This window comes from Ruditapes philippinarum, unplaced genomic scaffold, assembly GCF_026571515.1.
Source record: "Ruditapes philippinarum isolate M1 unplaced genomic scaffold, ASM2657151v2 ctg2613_1_1_1_1, whole genome shotgun sequence".
In the NCBI taxonomy this organism is placed as follows: domain Eukaryota; kingdom Metazoa; phylum Mollusca; class Bivalvia; order Venerida; family Veneridae; genus Ruditapes; species Ruditapes philippinarum.
Genome location: NW_026856127.1, coordinates 229,990 through 252,887, shown reverse-complemented (window position 1 = coordinate 252,887; position 22,898 = coordinate 229,990). Strand labels below are relative to the sequence as shown.

The window sequence follows — 22,898 nt, the reverse complement described above, 5'->3', positions numbered from 1 at the left end:
AATAACATAAGAGTTACCTTTTCTAAAAAGCTATCATCCAAAATTAATTAGCAGTATTAAACTAACAGAGGAGAAGCTTCACAAATCTAGCACCTTAACCATATACAAAACACACTATACTTCCCATTATACCAAAACAATACTCAACATTTAAACATCGTTATTTCAAGGTAGCCTTTGATGCAGCGATTTAAAAGAAAATATTAGAAAATGATTAAACTAGTTGTCAATGGACGTGATTTTATTCAAAGCAAATTCATACATGATATGGTTTGTATGTTCTATAGATGATTGAAGTTTTTTTTCTTTTTGCTTTTCTTGAGCTTCTTGAGTTTCTTGAGCTCGGATCTACTAACTGTATGTCAAACAAAGATTTACAAAACATTTCACCTTGTATGATATGCTATGATTACAATTACATGCACATAAATTCTCTCAACAATCGCAGTTATAATAATAACGTTTGAAAATATCCAGGTAACGAATGACAATAATTATAAGTTTGTGGTAAATATGTTTTATCTTCCGACTTTTGCAAGCTTTCCAAGGAGCATTAAGCTGTTTGCCTTTCATGAATAATTCTTTAGAAGTCTTGGCGTAGAAAGTGCAAGAATATTTTGTCATTAGTAAGTGCAAGAATGTTACCTGTATTCACTTTAGAATTGACTTAATGCTTGGACTGAAAAAGCTATGATATGAATGAAAAGGTTAAAAGCTTATTATCAGGGGATTTAAACTGCGTACAAAGCACATATTATAATAAAGTTAAAACTAAAAGCGTCCTTTAATCTTTTTTCATAGATCTTAAAATACATTTACTAACATACTCACATAAATTTGCTTTCTCAACACATAGGCTAAATTATTGATGATTTTGTAAAACAAATAGTCCTATCAAATTTTAAAAGATATATATTTAATTAATAATAATTCCTATTAAAATCGAAAGAGTCAGGGCGAAGATGCAAACAATTCTTATATGGTAAATTTGTTTTGTAAATCTTTGTTTGTACGAGTATAGTAACATCTATATGTTATCTGTTAGCGTAAGTTAGTTGAAATAACACAGTCACTATTCTAAAAACATTTTGGAGCATAGCATGATTGGCGACAGACAAAACTTAATGGATTTTCATTGACAGACTGGATCCCTGCGCTCTCCTTCTACCGCCATATACGTTGAGAATATTCTCCGGTGGTCTGCACTGATACACAGATATCTGAAAAAAATGTATTGAAGCAGTACTTGGTAATTTGCATTTTTTGTTTTTCTATGCAAGCACCTCGAATTTCAGTTTTACTGTCTACATTATACACTTCTTTACACCTTAGATTATATAGATATGGGGTATAATACGGGATGGAGCATGAGAGAATAGTCATGCAACGAAACTTTATTGGGAACGTTTCAAACACATATACCATTACATTTAAAAATATATGTTTGCATCTATGATGCAATACATCAAAAATGTTACTCCCTACAATGTATTTGTTCAAATTTATTCAGTGATGCATGACATCAAAAATGTTGAAATGACTTCTAATTATTTTATTAAAAGCCTTGTTAGAGAGTCTACTAAAATTTAATTTTGACTTTTCTTTAGTTTTGTTGATAAACAACAAATATTTGTTTTAATACTATTGAAGCAGAATGATAAGCCTTTATTAAACTGAAAACGTATATCATAACTTTTAAATTATAACAAAAATAAAATTATAATAAAACAACAGAAAAATAAAAATAAACTTAAAAACAAAATCATAAAAACTTTAAAAATTCTTACATCATCCATATATCCGACGAAATTTGCGAGTTTTGTTCCATATCCTATTTGGAGACCACAATGAGTTGACTTGATTGGACCTATGAGTAATAACAGAAATTCTATTACAGGTAAGTGTTTCTCTAGAAAATGTATCATTTAGAAAATACATACATTGTATTTGTAATGTGTAATCAGGATTTTGTTTAGAATACGTAGTTTCCATCGCTGGTTGGTTTGTTTTGTTGGATAGTAAGTAAAACTGACACTGTAATGGACATACGGCGACTTTCCAGTTTAACTGGTGGAGAAAAAAACTAGGAAGAAAACGTTGATAACTATACATTTATGTTTGATTTTATTATGATAATCATTTAATATAAAATCTAGAGTGACAATAGTCATACCTTGACACCATTTGCTGTAAGCAGCACCACAAACTTTTCCTTCAAGTTTCTTCTCATTGTGAATGTAAATGACCTCTTTCCATTCCTTTTCCTAGAACATATAAATATTTTTATATGTTATTCAAATGCTTTAAAATTCAAAGACAGGTAAATTCAAATTTATCATGTTTTGAACATTGCAAATAACTACAAAAAGAGAAAATGTTATGTTTTGTAAATCAACTTCTTTAAACATACGTGTTTCAAAAGAAAGCACTTAAAATGGTATCCAATTAGGACTTTTTAACCCCGTTTAGTGTTTAAAGCTGTGACTGAGCATGAATTTATAGCGAAGTTTAAATAAACATTATAAAAACATTTGCGACTTTTATAAAGAACTTACTTTCGTATAGATATCATAGTATGTTTCAAATACGCTAAATAGTGGATTATATAACTTACGGTAGTTGGCAAAGCAAAAGATTTCGGCCTATGAGTTTTAGCCCCACACATTACATAGCCTTTCATCTTAGCAATAATTATAGAGGGGTCATCGCCACAATCGCCATTTGTTACCAAAGCTTGTAAAGCATGGGCCGTTGGTCCCTGAAAATGTGTATTAACAAAATCTGTAAAAAAAATTATAAGTAGTATTTCGGGACGCAATTATCATTTGGGATGAAAACACTATTTGATGGTTTGTTACTTAAATGAATTAGAAAAATGAAATTGAAAAATTGGTTCTTGATATGATTACAAACTACCACTAGTCGTAGGATATGTTGAAAACTTGTAAGCTCTAGTTTTCCAGGAAAAAATCTAACGAGAAAATATTTCTTATAATAAATATAAAACTTTATAAAAATAAATTTCAATTATTCAATGCATTTCAATTAATCAATGCACATCAATTAATTGATGAACTTCAATTAATCAACGAAAATCAATTGATTACGTACGTCTCTATCTTCATTATATCTCAGCTTGATCACTAAATCACCATGGAATGCCGTATTAGAGAATCTGTTAATTAGCAGACGAGAATTGCCGTCAAAATATGCAGCACCCCTATGCACTCTTACACCGTCGTTCAAGATATATACATTTCTGCCCGAGTCATCATCAGTGTCGTCATCGTCAAAGTTAAGGTGAACTTCAGGGCGACACACTGCAAGCAAATTCATTACAATCACTAATCCTTTTTCTTGAAGAAAATAAAGTGTATAATAAACATGACACAAAGAGCTTCAAGTATTGTGTATGTATACTAAAGATTCAAATTCCTCTATCCCCTATTACTGTTTATATAAGTAGATTGGAAAAACTTGCATTTTTGCAAATTTTGTACAATAGAATTGTTACAAACATGCCCGACGGTATATGGCATTAATTGTGTTATATCCGTGTAAAATTCAAATCATAATCAATCTAAAATTGACAATATTTAATTACCATAACCAGGGATGATGTCTGTTGCCAGACTGCATTCACAATCAATGATACTAAATGCTGTTCCAGGAGCGCACGGCATTTTGATCCAAGCGCCATTGCTTACATATTGCTCGTACCAAGCCATGTTGTGCATCGGTCTCTTGTCACAACCTTTTCAAAAAAATGCATAATTGTCAATTTACACATTTTTCATTTTAGCTCGATAGTTGTGAAAGTTTAAAGCTTTTTCAAAGTCACTCTCAAACCTGCTTCCAAAGGAGCAAGTACTTGTGCCATACGTGGAAGCATGATTGTTAGACAGTATGCATTACAAATTACAAAGTTAAGATGGAAAGCAAATGACGAATATAATAGTTCATGAGCATTTTCGTCTAATTATAACAAATTAAATAATTACAAATACATTTGCACACAATACCGTTATCGTGAACAATTAAGATTTAATTTATATCATTAGCTCTGATCTGTCGTCTTTATTTCACCAAACGCGTTAGAGAAAATGTAAACATCGGAGCCTCTTACTATAATTATTTCATTTACCAGCTCTGATGTTCTGCCCATCTTACAAACTATTTAACGTTTATGGTTGCAAACAAGGCAACTTTAAAAATGATCCAATTTCAATTTAATTAAACCTGATCGTAGACAACAGTCGGAACAGTCCCTCCATTGCACCAGTTTTTACAAAATTACACATTTTAATGACACAGAATCATAAGGTTTTGTACTCACTAGGGAACATATCCTCCCAAGGACACTCGTCGTCACATTTATCATCCGGTTCACAACCTTTACCACTTATATACCGGAAACCAGCCCCACAACATTTGGCCTTGGACTTCCCATTCACACATTCCCAGTAGGCACAACATTTATTACTGTCAGAATGTTTATAGGAATGTAGATTTCGTGTCATGCATTTTTCTGAAGAAAAGAATGAAAATTATAGACCTGTTGAAGAGATAATGTATTCAGGAATCCTTCCACAAAATAAATTTTAAAAAATCATGAAAATGAATAGATAAATATTTGATACAAAATGTGTTTAGCAAATAAGGTAAATTTGAAGATGATTTCGCAGATGTTATAGCTGAGCATGAAAATCAAAATATCAACACGTTTGGTGACAAATCAAAAGAAATTTAATACGACAATTTAATGTTAAACATCAATGAACAACAAAATTTCCATGGTTCCGAAAAGAATACTAGAGCGCATAGTTGATACTGATCATCAAGATCTATGACGAAGTGATGTACCCTTTTCTAACTATTTAAAACGGATGCGCAAAAGGCGATTACATCATTTTTCTAATTCGTAACTTCACCTGCATGACACAAAGCATGTTAATGATCGGAAATTCGTTATACTGTATGAACCTATTAGATTTAAGATAATTTTTATCCGAGCAACGCACTAGACTAAGCATTTTATAACAACATATTTATGTCCCTTACCATGAGGACAATCAACGTCATCGGCTGGCTTGCATGTAAGATCTCCTTGGTCCCAGTATTGACCAAATGGACAAAATCTGTAATAGGCTTGAATGCCTCCTCTTGTACTAAAGTGACACTGGACAAATTGGCTGCAGTCATAAGGGTGATTCATGAATCCAACACCATTTTCCATTCGGCAGTTATCACAAACAGCTAGTGAGATAAGAAAATTAACGAAATAATGATTGAAATGTTACAAAATGATATTTAAAAAAGCGAAATTGTTAGGTTTTATACTTGTTATTCATGTTCATTAATTGTATTAGGTTTAATTTCTGTGTTTTATACTGATACTAGTTTGGACTGTTTATAAATACCTAAATAACCTTTTATAACAAAAAATTATTGCAATTACTTTGACGAAACCTTTTACAAAAATACACAGTTAAATAAACTTTAAATAGAAAGCAAATAACACAAAATGCTATCGTACTAAGTAAACTTTTACATTTAGACACCATTCAAACATTGTTTCGTTATTACAAACTTAGACAGCTGAATTACTTACATGGGTCATTAGGTACTGGTGCAGGAGTCGTGGTTGTGGTTGTGGTCTGAACTATTTAATAGAAAGCAAATATATATATGTTACGCATTCGCAAAGTATGATTAAAAGCTTTAATGTTTCGATTGCATGTCTTCTATACAAATCAAAAGTTATAAGTATAACTCTAGCATTACAAAGCCTCTATAAATACAGTGTATTTCTTATATTATTAATAGCCTGTATAAAGTTAACATTTATTTACTTGAGCTTTGACCAATGTAGCATTTGATCATTCCATTGCTAACTAATAAGGGACGGGATGCGCCAGAATGAAGGGATTCTTTCAGTATTTTACATGTATAATGACTGATTTATTAGTCTAAATCAAATCAGAAAAAGACATGAGCCATAAATCTTACCCATGCATGAAAAATCTGGCACGGACCATAGCCCTGTTGAAAGGCATTTTATTTTACCCATTCCCTTCATATCGTAACCGTCAATGCAAGAATATTTCTTTTCTGATCCAATGGTGGACGGTCCAAGACTTGCATATGCATTGGATACGTTTGGTGGGAGACCGCAATCTGCAAAACAAATTGGATTTATAATATGAAACAAAGCGATAAGCATGGTCTTTGTATATATTTGACACATTTTGTGGGAGACCACAATCTGTGTAACTTTGGACTGAACTAATAATGTGAAACAAAGTCTAAGCATGACTTTTGTATATACCATGTTTTTCATTGAGGTCATAGTATTTTCTAAATTTTTATTATTATAAATGATAAGAAAATTTAAGTTGCACTTTATAACGCCGGCGTTTTTTGTAAAAAAACGAGTAAGAATATAAATATGTAACTAATGAAATCTTAGGTCAAAATCTTAATATTTTAGAAACATACACCAGTCAAACAACTATGAACAGCTGAAAACATTCGATGTAATTGATACTATTCATTATTTTATTTAGAAAGATAAGTTTGTACTTTCGTGTATTTTAGTAATGTTTGTTTACTTCTTAAAACGTTGATAAATGCCAAAAGGGAAATGATTTTGAAATACCCAATATTTTAAAGATTTTAAAGAAGACGCAAACAAACTGTAAAGAGACAGCCCTACCTGTACAGTTGTTATCAGTGAGCATGATCCAGTACGGCACACCATATGGTTTGTCTTCGACGCACTTCGCCTCAATAGGTCCAGTTGCAATGAATCCCGTAATACACGTGTAGGCTCGCACACTGAACAGTTGATTAGTGCCAACCTTGTCTACAGCTGCATGTTCAACTGGTGGTGGATTGCCGCATGCTGGCGGAATAATGCGCCAATTAACGTCGCCCCTATTTTACTTATTTTATTTTTGCAAATTTGGCTATCGCATCATTTGTAATAAGCATGACACAAATGTGAGTCACAAGAGTTTCTACATCTATGCAATCTATGCAGCAAGTATTAAACAGACATGGCCTAAAGATCAGCAAACAATTGAGTCAAAAGCTATCTAAGAAGACAACAAAAGACAAACATGCAAGTGTTATCTAAGCTAACGATCTGTATTTAGTGAAAAGTAGAAAAGGAAAGGAAAAGAAATTCAGTTTATAGTTTTGAAAGACAGTTTGTAGAATAACTGATAGATGACTGTTTTCAGAATACAAGAAAAAAGGGGAATTTAATAAACATTGAACACCACAATTAGGATCAATAAAAAATTCAAATTCTAAAAAACAAAACATGCTGCCGAGGAAACAAACGGCGCCCAGGAAACGATTCATGTTCGAAGGTCCACATCAATCAATTTATTAAAAAATGAGACTGTTTGACGTATATGCTTTCGGAATACGAGTTGGTTTCTATTTACTTCATTTATGTGTAATTTTATAAAACAAAAGAAATCATGTTGAACAAAACAGCTACTTTTATAATGAAAATACCTCAATTGCAAACCATACTTTACATTCTTTGAACATTTAACAAAACAAGGTACAACAATGTAAAATTGTTGAAAATGTATCAATAATTATGAGCGTCATATTGGAAAGTTAAAACCAAACAGCTTCCATTTTACACACGTTTGACAACCCTTTAAATTCCTGGACGCCGCAGTTACCTCTACACAGAAAGACTAAATTCTAAAAGCAAACAAAACTACGACTAGAAATTAAAACACCGCTGACACAAGGACTGCACTTGTTGTTGGAATATTTCAGTACAGTTGCGGTTTTGGTTTTATACTTACTTATACATTTGAAATCTGGTAACGTCCATTCTCCATTTTGCATACAATGTGACACAGGGGGTCCGGACGGGACAAAACCTGTAATGTGTGATATGTGCTTGACTTTGAAGAAGAAAACGACCATGTGATTTTTAATCAGCTACATTTGGAGAGTAAATTCAGCAAACAAATAAAAATAGAATAAATTAATCATAATAAAATAAATGATTAAGAGAAGATTCAGATCTATTAAAGTGGTTATAAAATTATGGTACTTAAAACCAAGTCATAAAAATTATTTTACCTTTGTTGCATTTATATAATTGTTTAGAACCAATGGTACGTGGTCCTTTCAAAGGTTTAGCATTCAGCACAGGGTATGGATCCCCGCAGTCTGAAATTAAATAAACACAATTAACTAAATCTTCCTTAAAAATATCTCTGTAAACCCAAGCCAAGGGTCAGACTACGAGCATTACTATATCGTAATTGCTATTGAAATGTCATTGATTGCATCGGCATGAACACTGGTATATTTTTATGCAAATAATTTAAAAAACAATGTAATTTATTTAAGATAAACAAAATGATCTACGCTAACAATTTGTCTTAGACTTTATCGAAAAATGAATTTCTAATTACCTCCCTTTATTTACATGAACTGTAAATTCGGTAATATCTACAAATATCTGAGAATAACAAGACGGTCTACTTTTTGAATATTCTTTCGATTGTGAGAGAATCAGTCTGCCTGATTTTCATTTTAGATTGGTTTATTAGGAGTTATCTGAATTTCAGGTGATATCAAATATCCATACATCATGAATATAATACACCATGAACTATTCAACAATAAATGATTTTTAAATATTATGATTTAATACTTTTACCTTTACAAAAGTGAACCGGAGTTGACCAATCCGGAATTTTAGATTTTGGCGGGACAGCGCACGTGGTAGTTATTTGTCCTGTTGCATAGTAACCGGGCAAGCAAGTGTATCGTCTGATAGCGTCAACTGTATTTTTTCCGGGCTCCAACACGGCGAAGTCAACCTTATAGGGCTCTTTGCAACCTGTTTAAATTAAAGGTATAGAAATCTAATAGTGCAATAAGAAATTTGGTTATAAAACGAGTAAAAATAGTACAAACGATAGAAACTTTCTAGAATATGGTTCATATATAAGGTAAGGAAACTCTGCCATCTCCTCCCCCCCAAAAAACAACAACAACAACAAACAAAAAAACAAAACAAATACAAACTACAGTTTAATATACTGTTATGAGTTTCTCAATTCCGTCATCTTATTAACCCCATACATTGTGAAAGTGTGCTGATTTTCTGACAAATTTGGTAAAACTTTTACAAGTTTTTCTTATCATATTTCATTGCTTTCCGTATAAATATTCAAAATATTATATAAAAGTCCAACTACAAAAAGGACAAAATGATTACACATTTTAAAAACATACAAGTAAATGAACCATATTTGACAAATAAAATTGTAAACGCATATGCATATATCTAAATCTGAAAAGGAATACATAGAAAGAACTCATAAACTATTGAAATTCTGGTCGTGACGTAAACATATTTTCCTCAATGTAATTTTTAACATTTTCTTTAAATTCGAAATAATACCTACCGACGCAGCTGAAATTGACCGGACTCCATTTTGCTCCTTTCAAACATTTGATTTTTGGTGGACCATCTGGAACAAGACCATGGTGACACACATATGTCCTCTTGGCTCCTAAAGTGTGTAAGCCCGGTTGAACATCAGCGTTCGGTACATCAGGCGTTGGTCCGCAAGCTACAGAGTAAACATACAGCAATAATATGTAATATTCTTTACAGGCACAGTATGCCTCAGAAACAAAAGAAAAGTAATGCATTCTCTAAAAAGGGAAAATATGAAATTTAAAAACGTTTAAACCATCTTTTATCATGGAGAACATTAGATGGTTTTCACTTAAATAAAGTAGCGCTTAATACGTAATTATTTGTCATAAAAGTAGCGAAAATGTAAATAAAGTAGTATTTTGACTTCCATACAAAATAATTAAATAATATTACTTTACTAATTACTCACTGTTTGGAACTTATAACATGATATTAAAAAAAAAGCTTTTGAGAAATAAAAGGCGGTTCTGTGGCATTACGGGCCTTAAATGAAACGCGATGCAAGAAATGTGCCAGTACTGTTATTTATAATGTCGCACTTTCTTTTATGATATGTAACACAAAGAAAGTTGGATGGACGTGTACTTTACCGAACAATAAAATCAGTGCGCAAAATGGTTGACATCAATCTTATATGAATAAATTAAAACATATTCGTAAGTGTAATGGGCAAAAAAGAGAAGTGTAATAGGCAAAAAAATAACTTATTGCGCATTTTCACTACGTGAAATTATTATTCAAAGCAAAAATTTTAATAATATGCACTAAGAATGTTAAGGAAAAACAACTGTATAAACAAAACAACTTTACAAACAATCATTTAATGGGCCATCAATCAACCCACGTAAGAAAGGACAATAAAATAAAATCAGGAGTAACCTCCCTTTGAGAACTTCACTTCGGGTTCTCTATAGGAATAAATAGATTCATGCAGGTATTTTACTTAAACCGATAATGGCGCACAATACCTTATTCAGGTCAAGGTCATTCTTTCACATATTTCATCTGCCAACCAAAATAGCGTCGCCCCAAGAGTTTATTCAATAGTCAAAATAGTCTGAAAATTTAAGAGTGCCATACCTGTACAGGAATGATCCGGTGTTGACCACTGCGCAGTTTTGAGACATTTTATTATTATTGGACCGGTTGCATAGAAACCTTTATGACATCTGTACCGCCTCTTTGACCCGACCGTATAATCACCCGCATCTAAGTCAGCAAAATCCATCGGCGGAGGTTCAGGGCAAGCTAGAATTTTTTGGAATTATAATCAAGCAAACATTTTAAATAGCGAACAATTTAAAGGGAGATAATCATATTTTGATCGCATAATTATGTTAAATTGTCTTTTATTGTAGCGCAAATGATAAACATGCCCGACCCCACAGTTGAATTATTTATTGAGAAATTCTTAAATTAGTTTATTAAATGTAGAAAACTTTTGACAATTAAAACATCTAGCCGAACGTGACTATTATTTACCTATGCATTCATTTGACGGTGGGCTCCAGAAGGCACGACCTCGGTTGTTCAGGTACTCTCCAATACATTCGATTTCGATTGGTCCGGGCTTAGCTGTTACAAATCCTTTGATGCATTGATACTTTCTTTTGTGTCCTACGAAGTTATCTCCCTTTGGAACAAGTTTTGTGTATGGAATAGAAGGCGGTGGTGGGCAAGCTAAATTGGAAAAGAATTTTTTTATCATGAATTGTTTTTTTTAAGAAAGCAATGTTCAATCAAATTAAAAGCAAGTGTTTTAACAACAGATTTCTACGAGCGCCATACCTTCCATACGAGTTCATTCACTTCCGGTTGAATTGTGTGTTCATGCAATCACTCATCAACGCTATTCAATACATAATTTTTTTCTCTTTGCAAAACAATGATACTTTGTCAGCTATTTTCTTAAAGATAAGAGCCTTCGACTACTTCCCCCTACCCCACCAAAAATCCCTAAAAGAACAAGAAGTGATTCACCGGAAATGAACTGACGTCATTTCTGTCGTCTGTCATAAAATTAAAGAAATAGGATTTAGATACTCACTGATACACTGGAATTCTGGTGAGGTCCAAATAGGACCACCTGTTCCTCGGATACAGCCGACCTCTATAGGTCCAGTTGCTATATATTTGTTCATGCACTTGTACGTTCTTATACTTCCTAACAGACTGTCACCAGTTGGATCCATTATCGCGTTCGGTATTTGTGGAGGTGGACCGCATGCTGTGGTGAAAATATTTGATTAAGATGCCAATAAATAGTTTAACCAGTTTCAAATTAATGTTTGAATCCTTGTGTTACAAATGAATATTTTGATTAGTGCGTTTGGTACCGGATGCCAACTAATATTTAAATAGATGCGGTACAAATATTAAAATAAGTTGCCGATAATTATTCAAATCAGTAGGTAATGAAGGTATTGAAAATACAGTAAGAAGCCTTTGATTTCCCTATTTAGTATAAGAGTCAAGTGACATTTGTAAAATTAAATCAGTTTTGGAAATATATCAATACGGTTGAACATGAAATTAATTATGAGACATCATTTTGAAAATGTAAATGTCCCTTCCGTCTGATTTTGGTTATTTTTAATTATCATTTGTTGAGTATATAAATAATATGCCGCAATTACGTCAATCATTACGTCAGTTTACCGAATAATAATAATACCAATGTAGGCAAAGCATAGTTCTTTGGCCAAAGTCAATCTAATTATATTTTCTATGGTGGCTGATTTGTGTTGACGGGGTCGCCGGGCGAAAATACGAATGGCACAAATCAGCCACCATAATTTTCAGAGTTCATAAAGAACATGCACAAAGCAAACACTGAGAGAGTGCTAGATATCAAAAATGATAAACATATAAAGGCATTTCTAATGTCTATTTTAGTTAAGATTATTATATACTTACGAATACACAAATTGTGTGGACCGTCCCAGGATGTGACGCCATGATTGGCAGTACAGACCGCCTCCAATACTCCGGTTTCTTGAAAGCCCTTTTTACAAAGATAAGTTCTCACGGAACCCACCAGACTATCACCGCCTGGAACCAAGTCTGCGTTTGCAAGCATAGGTGGTTTATCACAAGCTGAAACCAAATTGTGATACGAAATATATATGCCGTACTGTATTTGTTTGGCAGCGCATGTAGCGTAAAATTATAAATACAAAAATTCTCAATTAAATTACCTTTTTGCATATCATTTAAAGTTGTATAAAAGGTGTGCGACACTTTGTCGTCATTTAGGAAAACAAGTATTAACTTTAAAAGCACTCATTGTTAAGTAACATAACGGGAGATATGTAAGAACGATCTAAGTGAGAAGAGTTTTGTTTACCTCTGCAAGTGTGATTGGTCAGTTGCCAGTAGGTGGCGCCTTTATCTCCCATACAGATTGCTTCGATTGGGCCGGTAGGATGAAAGCCATACTTGCACGTATATACTCTTACACTGTTAACTAATGTGTCTCCGGTTGTATCAACATCAGCAAATGGAACTGACGGTGGTGGTCCGCAAGCTGTAAAACGATAAGGCACACATAATTTAAATAAACTATAAACTGCCCAACTTATTTCAGAATATATTTGTTTTATATATTAAATCTTCTTTAAATTATATTGTCAATCGTTCCTATATAGGGAAGAGACACATTACAAATTAAGGGATTCCGGGTCAACCGGCAAAGACCTTTCATTTTGCATTTTCACAAAATGTCGGAATTTTCAGTAGTGACGTCAAAAAGGACGTCATTTGAATGGCATTACGCAACAAAGGGAAAGAATGTCGAGCTCATTGTTGTTAATCGAGTTGCAATAGTTTCTGTTGCAATACTACTTTAAGAAACTGATATTTGACATATTCCTAATATATAGAGTCCGGCACACATTTTGAGGTACCAAATGTTTCTTTTCGAATAAAATACCGGACATATAAAAGAAAGAAGAAGTGTAACGTATTGACTTACCAATACAGCTGTGCACGGGTTTTTTCCAATAGGGAATTCCTTTCTTGTCTACGCATGTTGTTTCTATAGGACCGGTTTGGATGAATTTTGGGTTACAATGGTATGCCAACACTGTTCCAATCATGATGTCAGTTACAGGTGCTTCAATGTAGCCGTTAGTTATTGGTGGTAGCGGCGGGCAGGCTGTTCAAAATAGAAAATCAAATATTGCTTGTATGCAAAAAGACGTTGCACCTGTTCGTCCAAACAGAGCCAACATTTCAAGACTCTTCTTTGCAAAAATGTATATACAAACGTCTCAAGGGCAACATTTAATCAACCAAACAGTATAAAGTTCGCAACCTTAAGCTTACTGTAAGAATCCCGGTGCCTAATCGGACAAGTCCTGTATTTAAATTTAAAAAATAAAATCAAAAACACTGGGTCTTACCTTTGCAAGTTATAGAAGGAACGGTCCACGCCGGGCCAGATGGTCCTGGTAAGCACGTTGTCAAAATAGGTTCAGGTGTTGTATACCCTGTCTTGCAGATGTACTCTCTTACACTGTTCAATGTATTTGCACCATTTGAAATCATACCATTGCCAAACTTCTTCTTGGGTGGTGGACATTCTGAAATTATTAACTCAAATATTATATATATAGTATTGTCCCTCAAATAAATACAAAAAATTCTCAAGTAAATCTGAACCATTTCTTTTACATGTAATACGTTCATAATTATAGAAACAATAGAACAGTTGAAATAAAGTACTAATACTGAATAATACTGGACGTTAAAGTAAAAGTTAGATAACATATTGAACATACCTAAACAGGAGAAAGTCAACGGGGACCATGTTGAATCTTTCAGGCATTCAACTGTAGGGTCACCCATCGGCTGGTACCCATCCAAACAAGACGCTATTCTAATACTACCAATACTTCTGGTGCCATTGTCAAATAAACCATATGGTAATGGGGGCAGTGGAGGACATGCTGAAATAAACATACACATGCATATGAAATATGTCCAGGTAGTTTATCAAACTGGCACGGTAGCGTAAGACTTAATGGTGTTTTCTTTTCATCCATTCGCATCATCGTGTATCTGTTGAGAAGTGAGGAATGTGGATAAAAATTGCTTTTGTTCTGTCCGTCTGCAGACAAAATGAAACAACTTCATTTTCATGATTAATGTATAGCTTTTACACATTTGCCACGCCGTTCATTTGCATGCTCTCTTTAAACTGATCTTCAATGAGTAATTGTCAAAATGAACGGGGAAATGCCACCAAAACTTTGTTATTCGTGAACATATGATGTGGCATATTCGTATTCGTTTAATAGTCGCTACTGACGTTTTATTTCATGGTTCATATATTGTAATTATACCAATTTATCTAGATGTAAATATTAATATTTATAAAATCTTAAATGATATAAGCAATATACAATGATTTATATCTATACCATACCAACTTCTGTCAAGCAGTGTATATAATTCATTAATGCACTGAAGACATTCAACCGGGTTCAATAACCAGATATTATATCATTCCAAGTCATCATTTCAGATGATAAATGGCTGTCATTTTAATTCATCTAGTATTCTACAATAACCAACATTGCAAGATTGTTTATAATTTAATTCATTAATATACTGATTAATGCAACCGCGTTCAATAACCTGGTAAAATATTTTTGCAAGTCATCACTTCAGATTGCTACTGTGTCTGGACTTTATTTTCAACTGGATCAAATTTTAAGTTATTTAATAATTGAATTGGGTTTCCTTTGAACCACAAAGATTTTTTAACGAGTACTTTCATACTATAAACAAAATAATCAACGACTATTCTAAATTTTGAATTCTCGTCGCAAAACAGACATGTGTTATTTCTAAAATACCTTTCCAGTTACGTCCCTTTATCTTTTTATCAACGTTAGTAATACAAGGGAGCGAATTGGACTAAGACAAGGTGAAAACTTACGGCAAACCACTTTCATTAGTTTTGATAAGGACATTCGCAGTTGATCAAATGTTTTCAACATCAGCACTTGTTTAGGATTGGAGGCTATAGCTTCAAGTTCGGTCTGCTCTATAAAACTTGATATGCCAACGGCGAACATGTTTATACCTGAAAGCAGAGAATTTTCAAAAATCCATGGTGAAAGGAAAAAATAAGATTTTTTTAACTAGTTACTGAATAATTTCTGGCTTATTATTACACCTTTGGTGAATGTTGACGAGTTTGCCATTTTTTCCATTGAAATTGTTAGTTTCATTATCATCATTAATGTTATCAACATCAACAGAATTATCACATTCGTTAGTGTCTCCTTCGTCATCGTCATCATTATAATCATCATCATAAAATAAAGATTTTTTACCAGCAGCTTTTGCAGCAGCAGCCATTTCAGCAGTTGCAGGTGGGTTTTTACTCAAACCGTCTGTTATCACGATGCATGTCCAAGGTACGTTTTTTCGTCCGTTTTTCTGAAACAGTTGTATCGCTGTCTCTATGCCAGCTGTTGTGTTTGTACCATCTCTAGGATGAACCATATTTCTTGAAGCTTTCTTTAATTCTTCTCTGTTATAGGTGATGGGTTGCACCTGAAAAGAATGTAATAGGTTTTTGTGGCAAAGATAGTTGTTACAGGTAGTTATACTTAAGTCCATTTGTCATCTTTAACATCTTTTAACATGGGATAATCCAAGTGTTGTCCCATACACAGAGATGATAGTTCTTTAAAAGAATTGTAAACTAGGTAAGGGATAGCTATGTACCATCGTAGGACCAAATCCTGTCAGCGACAAGTCGGTTTAATCTTGAGAAAACTAGTTGGTTCCGGCAACTGATTCGAGAGATACAGGAAAATCACAGTTTAAAGCATATAACGAAATCTTTCTTGAGAGAAATAAAAGAAGCAATATCCACGAACACCAGAACGGAAACTTAGGTTTTTATGAAAAATCGGTGCGGTCGCCTTTTTAAAAAAAAATACAATGTCAGGAATTAAAAATATAAATGTTACCTGAGCTATTGATGAACTGTACACAACAAATCCGACTTGTGCTTTATTGGGTCCCAAATGAAGTTCTTCTATAAGAGCCTGTATGGCAATTCTTTGTTTAGCATAATCACCTGCCGATATACTATCTGAACCGTCGATTACCAGGACCAAATCCATCAAACTTCGGCATTCTGCAATTGGTTAAATACACAACAGAAATAGACTACAGTTAATATAGACGGCGTTAATCGTGTGTAACGTACATAACGAAACGATGAATTATGAAATAGGTTTTTGTTACATCTAACATATATGTTGTTGTTTTTTCTTTTGTTTTTTTTTTGTTGTTTTTTTTTGTCCCCAGAAGGACTTTAGATATTACTTAAACAAAAAAAAAGGTAAAGGTCTTGTTTATTATAGTTTCACCCCTACTGAAAGGGCCAGCCATTTTGACTTATGAGACCTTTTGGTTGCATACCATGTACCTCCCAATTCCTACCACTATGCCAGGTGCCAGGCGGATAGTAATCGGTAACCATTCATTTTAACTACCTCGCGGCTCACGAAGCGGCCATTTCGGAACGAGTCCCACGAGAAACATTCCTCCTTCAATTAACGCTCCCCGTGGGGCTCGAACCTTCGACCTCCCGATCCGAAGGCGGACGCCTTAACCACTAGGCCAACAGTACCGGTTGCTTAAACAAGTGATACTGTATCTATTTGGGGTTGTTTTTTTTTCTCCAGAAAGATGAAATCTACAACATTGATACAGTTTTGATTTTCCTGCACACATGTTGGCAAATGTACTACTTATGCTATTATGGTTTTTTAAGTGTATGTCACATCGCGAAAGAGTGTAATTACTCTTGAACGTATAGCAAAGGTTAATATTGATATTCTTATTGATAGAGTTCGAAATGATTCATTATGAACAGTTTTAAATATGGTGAATAATAATATTCTGTTCTAGAACAATTTATCGTCTGCTCTATGAATATATGTAACATAGGATCCTGTCTCTCACACCTTCCAACATCATTCATATATTATAATTCTTTCTCGGTTTGTTCGTCTGCCTAACACTTAATATTATCAGCTTAATTATTCATTGTTTTACAGGCCTTCCATTTATAAACCAATTCAAAATAGGCCATGGAAAGATTTCGAATCAGAAGTTGCAATGGGAGGCATGAAAATTATTATTATTATTTATTTTTATCAATATTAATTTTTGTTTAAGATATTGAATGTCGGATATGGTGAAATAACATTTCAATATTTCATTAACTACTGGTGTTGTCGTTTTTAAAGAGAAGAGGGCAGTAGAGGACCTGGCCATTAAACAGAATATAAGTATAAATGTCATAAAAAACTTTAGCACCAACGTGTTGGGTTGTTGACAACGTATTTTTAAAAATTTATTTAATTATGACTAATGATATAGATGAACCATTTATCGAGTTGCCGTGTACAAAGGCATAATTAATAGTGCAATGCAAAATGTAACATTAACGTTTCACCATCAATTTGCAAGGAATGATTCATGCTCATAACTGTGTCTTTTTTATATCTTGGTTATCATGACTTTAAATATTTGATGCGTCAAGAAGTGCAATATTATATAAGGTCATGATACAATTTCTATTTCTAGAAATAAAAAACAAAACAAGATTATATGAAACAATATTAAGGGCATAGAAAGATTGTAAGAAATCGAATTGAAACAAATTGATGTTTTATAACGGTTAGTATATTAATAAACAAGACAGGCGAATAAATTCAAAACTTGTTTATGAATATTATGAGTTATGCTTTTTGACGTTTTTGCTTTATGGTTTTGTTAGAAATAAAAAGAAAAAAACAATGAAGGCATGTTATCTATTAGTGGTGACCACACAACACGAACAAGTCAAAGTTGCGGAATATGTACATTTCTATTTCTTTTTTTCTTTTTTCCGTTACAAATTCTGTACGCGATGACAAAGTAATTGAATAAATTACGCATTATTTCTGACGCAAAAGTATACACTCTACCGCAAAAAACCTAATGTGTTTATTAATGCCCTTTCTTAAAACTTAATTATGATAAATTGAGATAGAAATTTGAAAATAATAAAAAAGGTCATGACTATTTTTTTTAATTTTCGGTCACGTTCCACATGTTTTTTTTTAAAACCGCAAATTGCGTAAGTCGTGAAGATTTTTGCTTATATGTTTTTTAATATCAATCTGTTTTACTGGTTCTTTAGTTTTTTAAAAAGTTACTGTACATAACTTAATGTCACATGAAAAGTTTTGACTTTTTTGAAGTTATTGCTCATGCATTTAAATATGCATACATGTACTTGTTAATGATAAAAAAAAAACTTTTTTGTAACTGTGAAAAGTAGAAAAGCTGTTTGGAATTTGAAAAGCTAATATCTATTTTAATGTATTGTCGGATTGAAAGATAAGGATTATACCCATACCACAAGTTAAAAGCTATACCAGCAGAGCAGCTTCAGTAACAAAAATCTGGAAGAAGGGTGATCTTTCGGAAGCATTAATCACAACAAAATTACATAAGAATTGCAGACTCGGTTTGTTTGAGTCTGTCCATGAGCTATAATGAAAAAGTACCGCCACTGAACAGAACGAGTCCAAAACTAAAGACCGTTTCATACGAAACACCGGTAGGTTCATTTCAAATTCATGAATTTCCGATTTAATCCTCTTGAATTCACAATTATAACATCGTGAATTCAAAATTTCAACTTCACTTCACTAGTTGAAATCGTGAATTGACGTTGAAATCGTGTATTCACGAAGTTAAAATTGTGAAGTTGAAATCATGAATTCATAAAGTTGAAATCATGAAATCATGAAGTTGAAATCGTGAATTCATGAAGTTGAAATTGTGAACACGCGAAGATAAACCCGAGAATTCAAGAAGTTGAAATGTCATCACTGGTCTCTCATGGTTTCGTCCTTTTATTAAGCTCAATAATCATTCAGTCAAATTATGAACATTTTTTGTATATTTTTACTTTGCTATTATTCTTATAAATGCATTGTAGAGAAAGGTATACCTGTTTTTTAATCAGTATCGCTGTTAACAATATAAACATAACATGAAGATTGATAATGCACTTCCTATGTGTGTTAGAATTAATCAGTTTGCAACATTTAAAGATGTTTTTAACGCGCAGCATCCATGGCATATCATAATCAACAATGCAACTATAGACAAACTCACCTGACGGTGGGACACCTCCTGTATGTTTGATGTTCTGTTTTGGAGGGGGTTCCGGCTGTGCGATGAGCAAATCTGGTGGTAGCATATCAACTCCTGGGGGTAAACCTGGTGGTAGACCCGGTAGCTCAGGCGGTAATCCTGGGCCTAATTCCGGTGGGTATACTGGCGGCACGGAATATGCCATGTTTGCAAAAAGTAACACGTTGAAGACGAGTATCATTTTTCTTTCCATTTTCTTATGCAGTTTTTTAAGTTTCGTTGTTACTGCAATTAAATCAAAGTGAACATTTACGAATATTTTGCAGTTTTATCAATGAGAAATATTTATGTTTTTTAACTATTTATGTTATAACTATTGAAAAGTGCAAATACAAAAGAGAAAAAAAGAATAGAAATTGATACTTCAAACATCTACCTTCATTAGAATTTAGGACATTATAAATGACCACTAAGCGTAATAAGCTCTTGCAATAGTCCGAGTTGCTTTTATTGAAATGTTCCGACACAATGATGAATATTTATAATAACGTAAAGATTAAGCAATATCTTTGCATATGCAAATTATTGTTATAAATGCACATTAAATGTGATCGACACCGTTGTTTACATTAAAAGTTGCATAAGCCTCACGATATGTACATAACTTACTTACATTTTTTATTATTCATCATTTAATGTGTGAGTTTTGTAATAAAAAAAAACATATTCTACAGTGATCAATCTCAATTTGCTAGCTTTGAAGTTTCCGAAAATGCGTTAAATGTTACGTATTCTAAAGCAAATGGTGTTTGTTTTCCAAAAACGCTTCGTAAGTCTTCAATGTACAGAAACAACGTTAATATCCAGATGAAATAGATGCATTAAAAATATCAAAAAAAAAGAGTAAAATTAATACACTACGTACGCTTTTTTATCCTAAATAGTCCTTTCGGTTGATTTTTTACTTAAGAGTCGTTTCTTTTATTACGTTTATCTTACTTTAACAGTTGTAAAGTTATCTGAAAAGTGCTGGTCCTCTTTTTCGATGTTCAATTTGCCAAAATTAAGTTACTACTGCTTTCCTTCCGCGAACACAATCATTATAAATACACTTCTAAGAGTACGCTTCTGACGTCATGCGGTTTTCTACATCTACTGTAATAAAAAAAAACGTTCTTGAAGGTAAAAATAATATAACTTAAATACAACGGCCTTAGTGTCTCATCTCATAAGTTTCGCGGAATACGTTTTCAAAATACCAGTCATAGACCTTCAATGCACCTTTAAAGTATTCAAAGTTCAACCGAATGTTTTTTAGCAACTGGAGGCTCGTTTTTTTATTTATATAACGTTGCCCCGTCAAGCTAAACTGAAGATCGCATCAAGAACAATAACTGTAAAGAATGTATTTATGTTAAAGTTAAACGCAGTGGTTAATTGGCCTAATCAATCATTGCTGATAATTAAATTTATGCTAATATTATTGACAGATTATTTACAAAAATAAATCCTATTGACGACAAAGGAGAGACAAGGATGCAATTTGGATAGCTAAAAATAAATGTGCCTTTAATTAAGTTGTCAATTAATGTTAAACTTTGACAAATGAAATAATGAAAGAATGTGTTCGATGGGGGAGGTTGGGAAAAGCGGACTTGAAATATATATTGTAAACTGCCAAGCTAAAAAGATGAGAAAGCGGGGCTTATCATGTAGTGGTAAATGCAAGCAACCGTCCATGCAACCCCCCCTAGCACCGACTTAAGCAGAATTTAACGTTGAAACTTGAAATGATCGTATTTTGATTTTAGAAACATCCCCAGATGTGTTCATAAAGCGCTTGTAATGGAACCTTCAAAGTGACACGTTCCATGAAAAAACTATATCAAATTGAATTTTGAAAGGGGTCGACCATCTTTGTCAGTCTATTTAAGAGTAAAAGTACATCTTTAATAAAAAAGGAACAAAGTTATGTGGCACATTGAAGAATGTCGGGCAAAATTCCTAATCATTATGAAGCAGGAAACACAAATATGAAAAGGCAAAGAAGAACGGCATTGCATATACTTGGTACATGTCCCATATTACGTAAACGGAAATAACATCAATACTTATTCAATTTGTAATAAATAAACAATATAAGAAAAAAGAGATATTTTCTATGTAACGACACCTATAAACTAAAGTTTTTTGTAGATGAGAAAATTTCAAGGACAATAAAAGGTAACATGATTGTGTGAAATGTCCGTTTTCTGAATATTGCTCTGTCTGCATAAACAAATTATTCTACGGAGCTAAATTCTGTTAACACAAGAATGAAATGTTCTTTTTCTGGGAATAAATTCTTCTTTATGATAACAAGAAGTATCTTTAAAAAAGATCCTTGGGCGAAGTAGAACTTATTGACTTGCATGTAATACAAAATGTAGTTCCTGGTTTTCCCTGCAAAGTCATAAAGAAATGTTAGCATGGCTTGAGAATTGAGTACCGCTCAAGCCGGTGCTAGGAGGCGTGAGGAATGTTGCACTTATTCATTATCTCTCATGTACAGACTCAATCAAACCGAGTCTTCAATTCTTACGTAATTTTGTTGTGATTAATGCTTCCGAGGGATCACTTTGTTTCCAGAATTTTGCATAACAATGACATAATAATTTCTTATAGGGTTGAAAAATCTTGAAAAATGGAACACTTTAATTAAGATGCATGTGTTTCTAAACGACCCTGTCGTGTTTCGTTATGTAAAGTCAATTTCTAACACCAACATCTACACAGTCGGCAAGACAATTATTTTTATAAATATACTTGATTAATACGCAAAAATATATAGAAATTATAAACATTATATCAATTGAACATATCATTATTCATATAAAATAATGTATAAGACACTTATTAAACTTCATAAACTAAGGGTACCTGATAATTTCTGATATTATTCTCGTTATTTTGGACAACATTTAAAACTCATATCTTGTGTAAAACAAACTCAGTAAGATCTTACTTAAAATGGAGAGTTTACTAGAAAATGTAATGCAAGACGATTTGTTAAACAGAACTTAAAATATCTGAGCAATTTAAATAGAAATTATAGTTAAAGATTTTATCTTAAAACTAACCTTTACATTTTATTTCATAAGGGCAAGAACTATCCTTTACATTTTATTTTAGAATGGCCAATAAGATTTCATTCTTTAATTTTAAAATGACCAATGAAAACTCT

General features: G+C 32.8%; 1 protein-coding gene across 2 annotated transcripts; it reads right to left on the bottom strand.

Moving 5' to 3' along the window:
* Positions 1–220: 220 nt before the first annotated feature.
* Positions 221–20,966, bottom strand: LOC132745484 (sushi, von Willebrand factor type A, EGF and pentraxin domain-containing protein 1-like). Of its 2 annotated transcripts, none has more exons than XM_060734434.1 (28): positions 20,601–20,966; positions 19,697–19,960; positions 16,483–16,652; positions 15,838–16,060; positions 15,438–15,584; positions 14,275–14,442; positions 13,897–14,076; positions 13,467–13,649; positions 12,840–13,019; positions 12,410–12,589; positions 11,541–11,720; positions 10,976–11,173; positions 10,574–10,741; positions 9,456–9,623; positions 8,702–8,884; positions 8,116–8,205; positions 7,833–7,910; positions 6,716–6,904; positions 6,010–6,177; positions 5,612–5,662; positions 5,062–5,256; positions 4,337–4,528; positions 3,605–3,754; positions 3,112–3,320; positions 2,615–2,758; positions 2,174–2,264; positions 1,788–1,867; positions 221–1,220 (listed from the first exon to the last, which is right to left on the bottom strand). In XM_060734434.1, the coding sequence occupies exons 2-28, from the start codon at positions 19,926–19,928 to the stop codon at positions 1,122–1,124; spliced, it is 4,296 nt and encodes a 1,431-aa protein (XP_060590417.1). In that variant the 5' UTR covers positions 19,929–19,960; positions 20,601–20,966; the 3' UTR covers positions 221–1,121. The 2 variants fall into 2 exon arrangements, with proteins under 2 accessions (XP_060590417.1, XP_060590418.1); XM_060734435.1 differs by lacking the exon at positions 20,601–20,966 and adding an exon at positions 20,112–20,270.
* Positions 20,967–22,898: the final 1,932 nt, after the last annotated feature.

What these genes read in the sequence shown, in the direction of transcription:
- LOC132745484 (XM_060734434.1), bottom strand. Translation starts at nt 19,928, where the DNA reads ATGGAAAGAAAAATGATACTCGTCTTCAACGTGTTACTTTTTGCAAAC. An exon ending in GGTCAATTTCAGCTGCGTCG is followed by an intron (nt 8,885 to 9,455) that starts GTAGGTATTATT and finishes TAATTTAAACAG; the next exon opens with GTTGCAAAGAGCCCTATAAG. An exon ending in AGACATCATCCCTGGTTATG is followed by an intron (nt 3,321 to 3,604) that starts GTAATTAAATAT and finishes ATTTGCTTGCAG; the next exon opens with TGTGTCGCCCTGAAGTTCAC.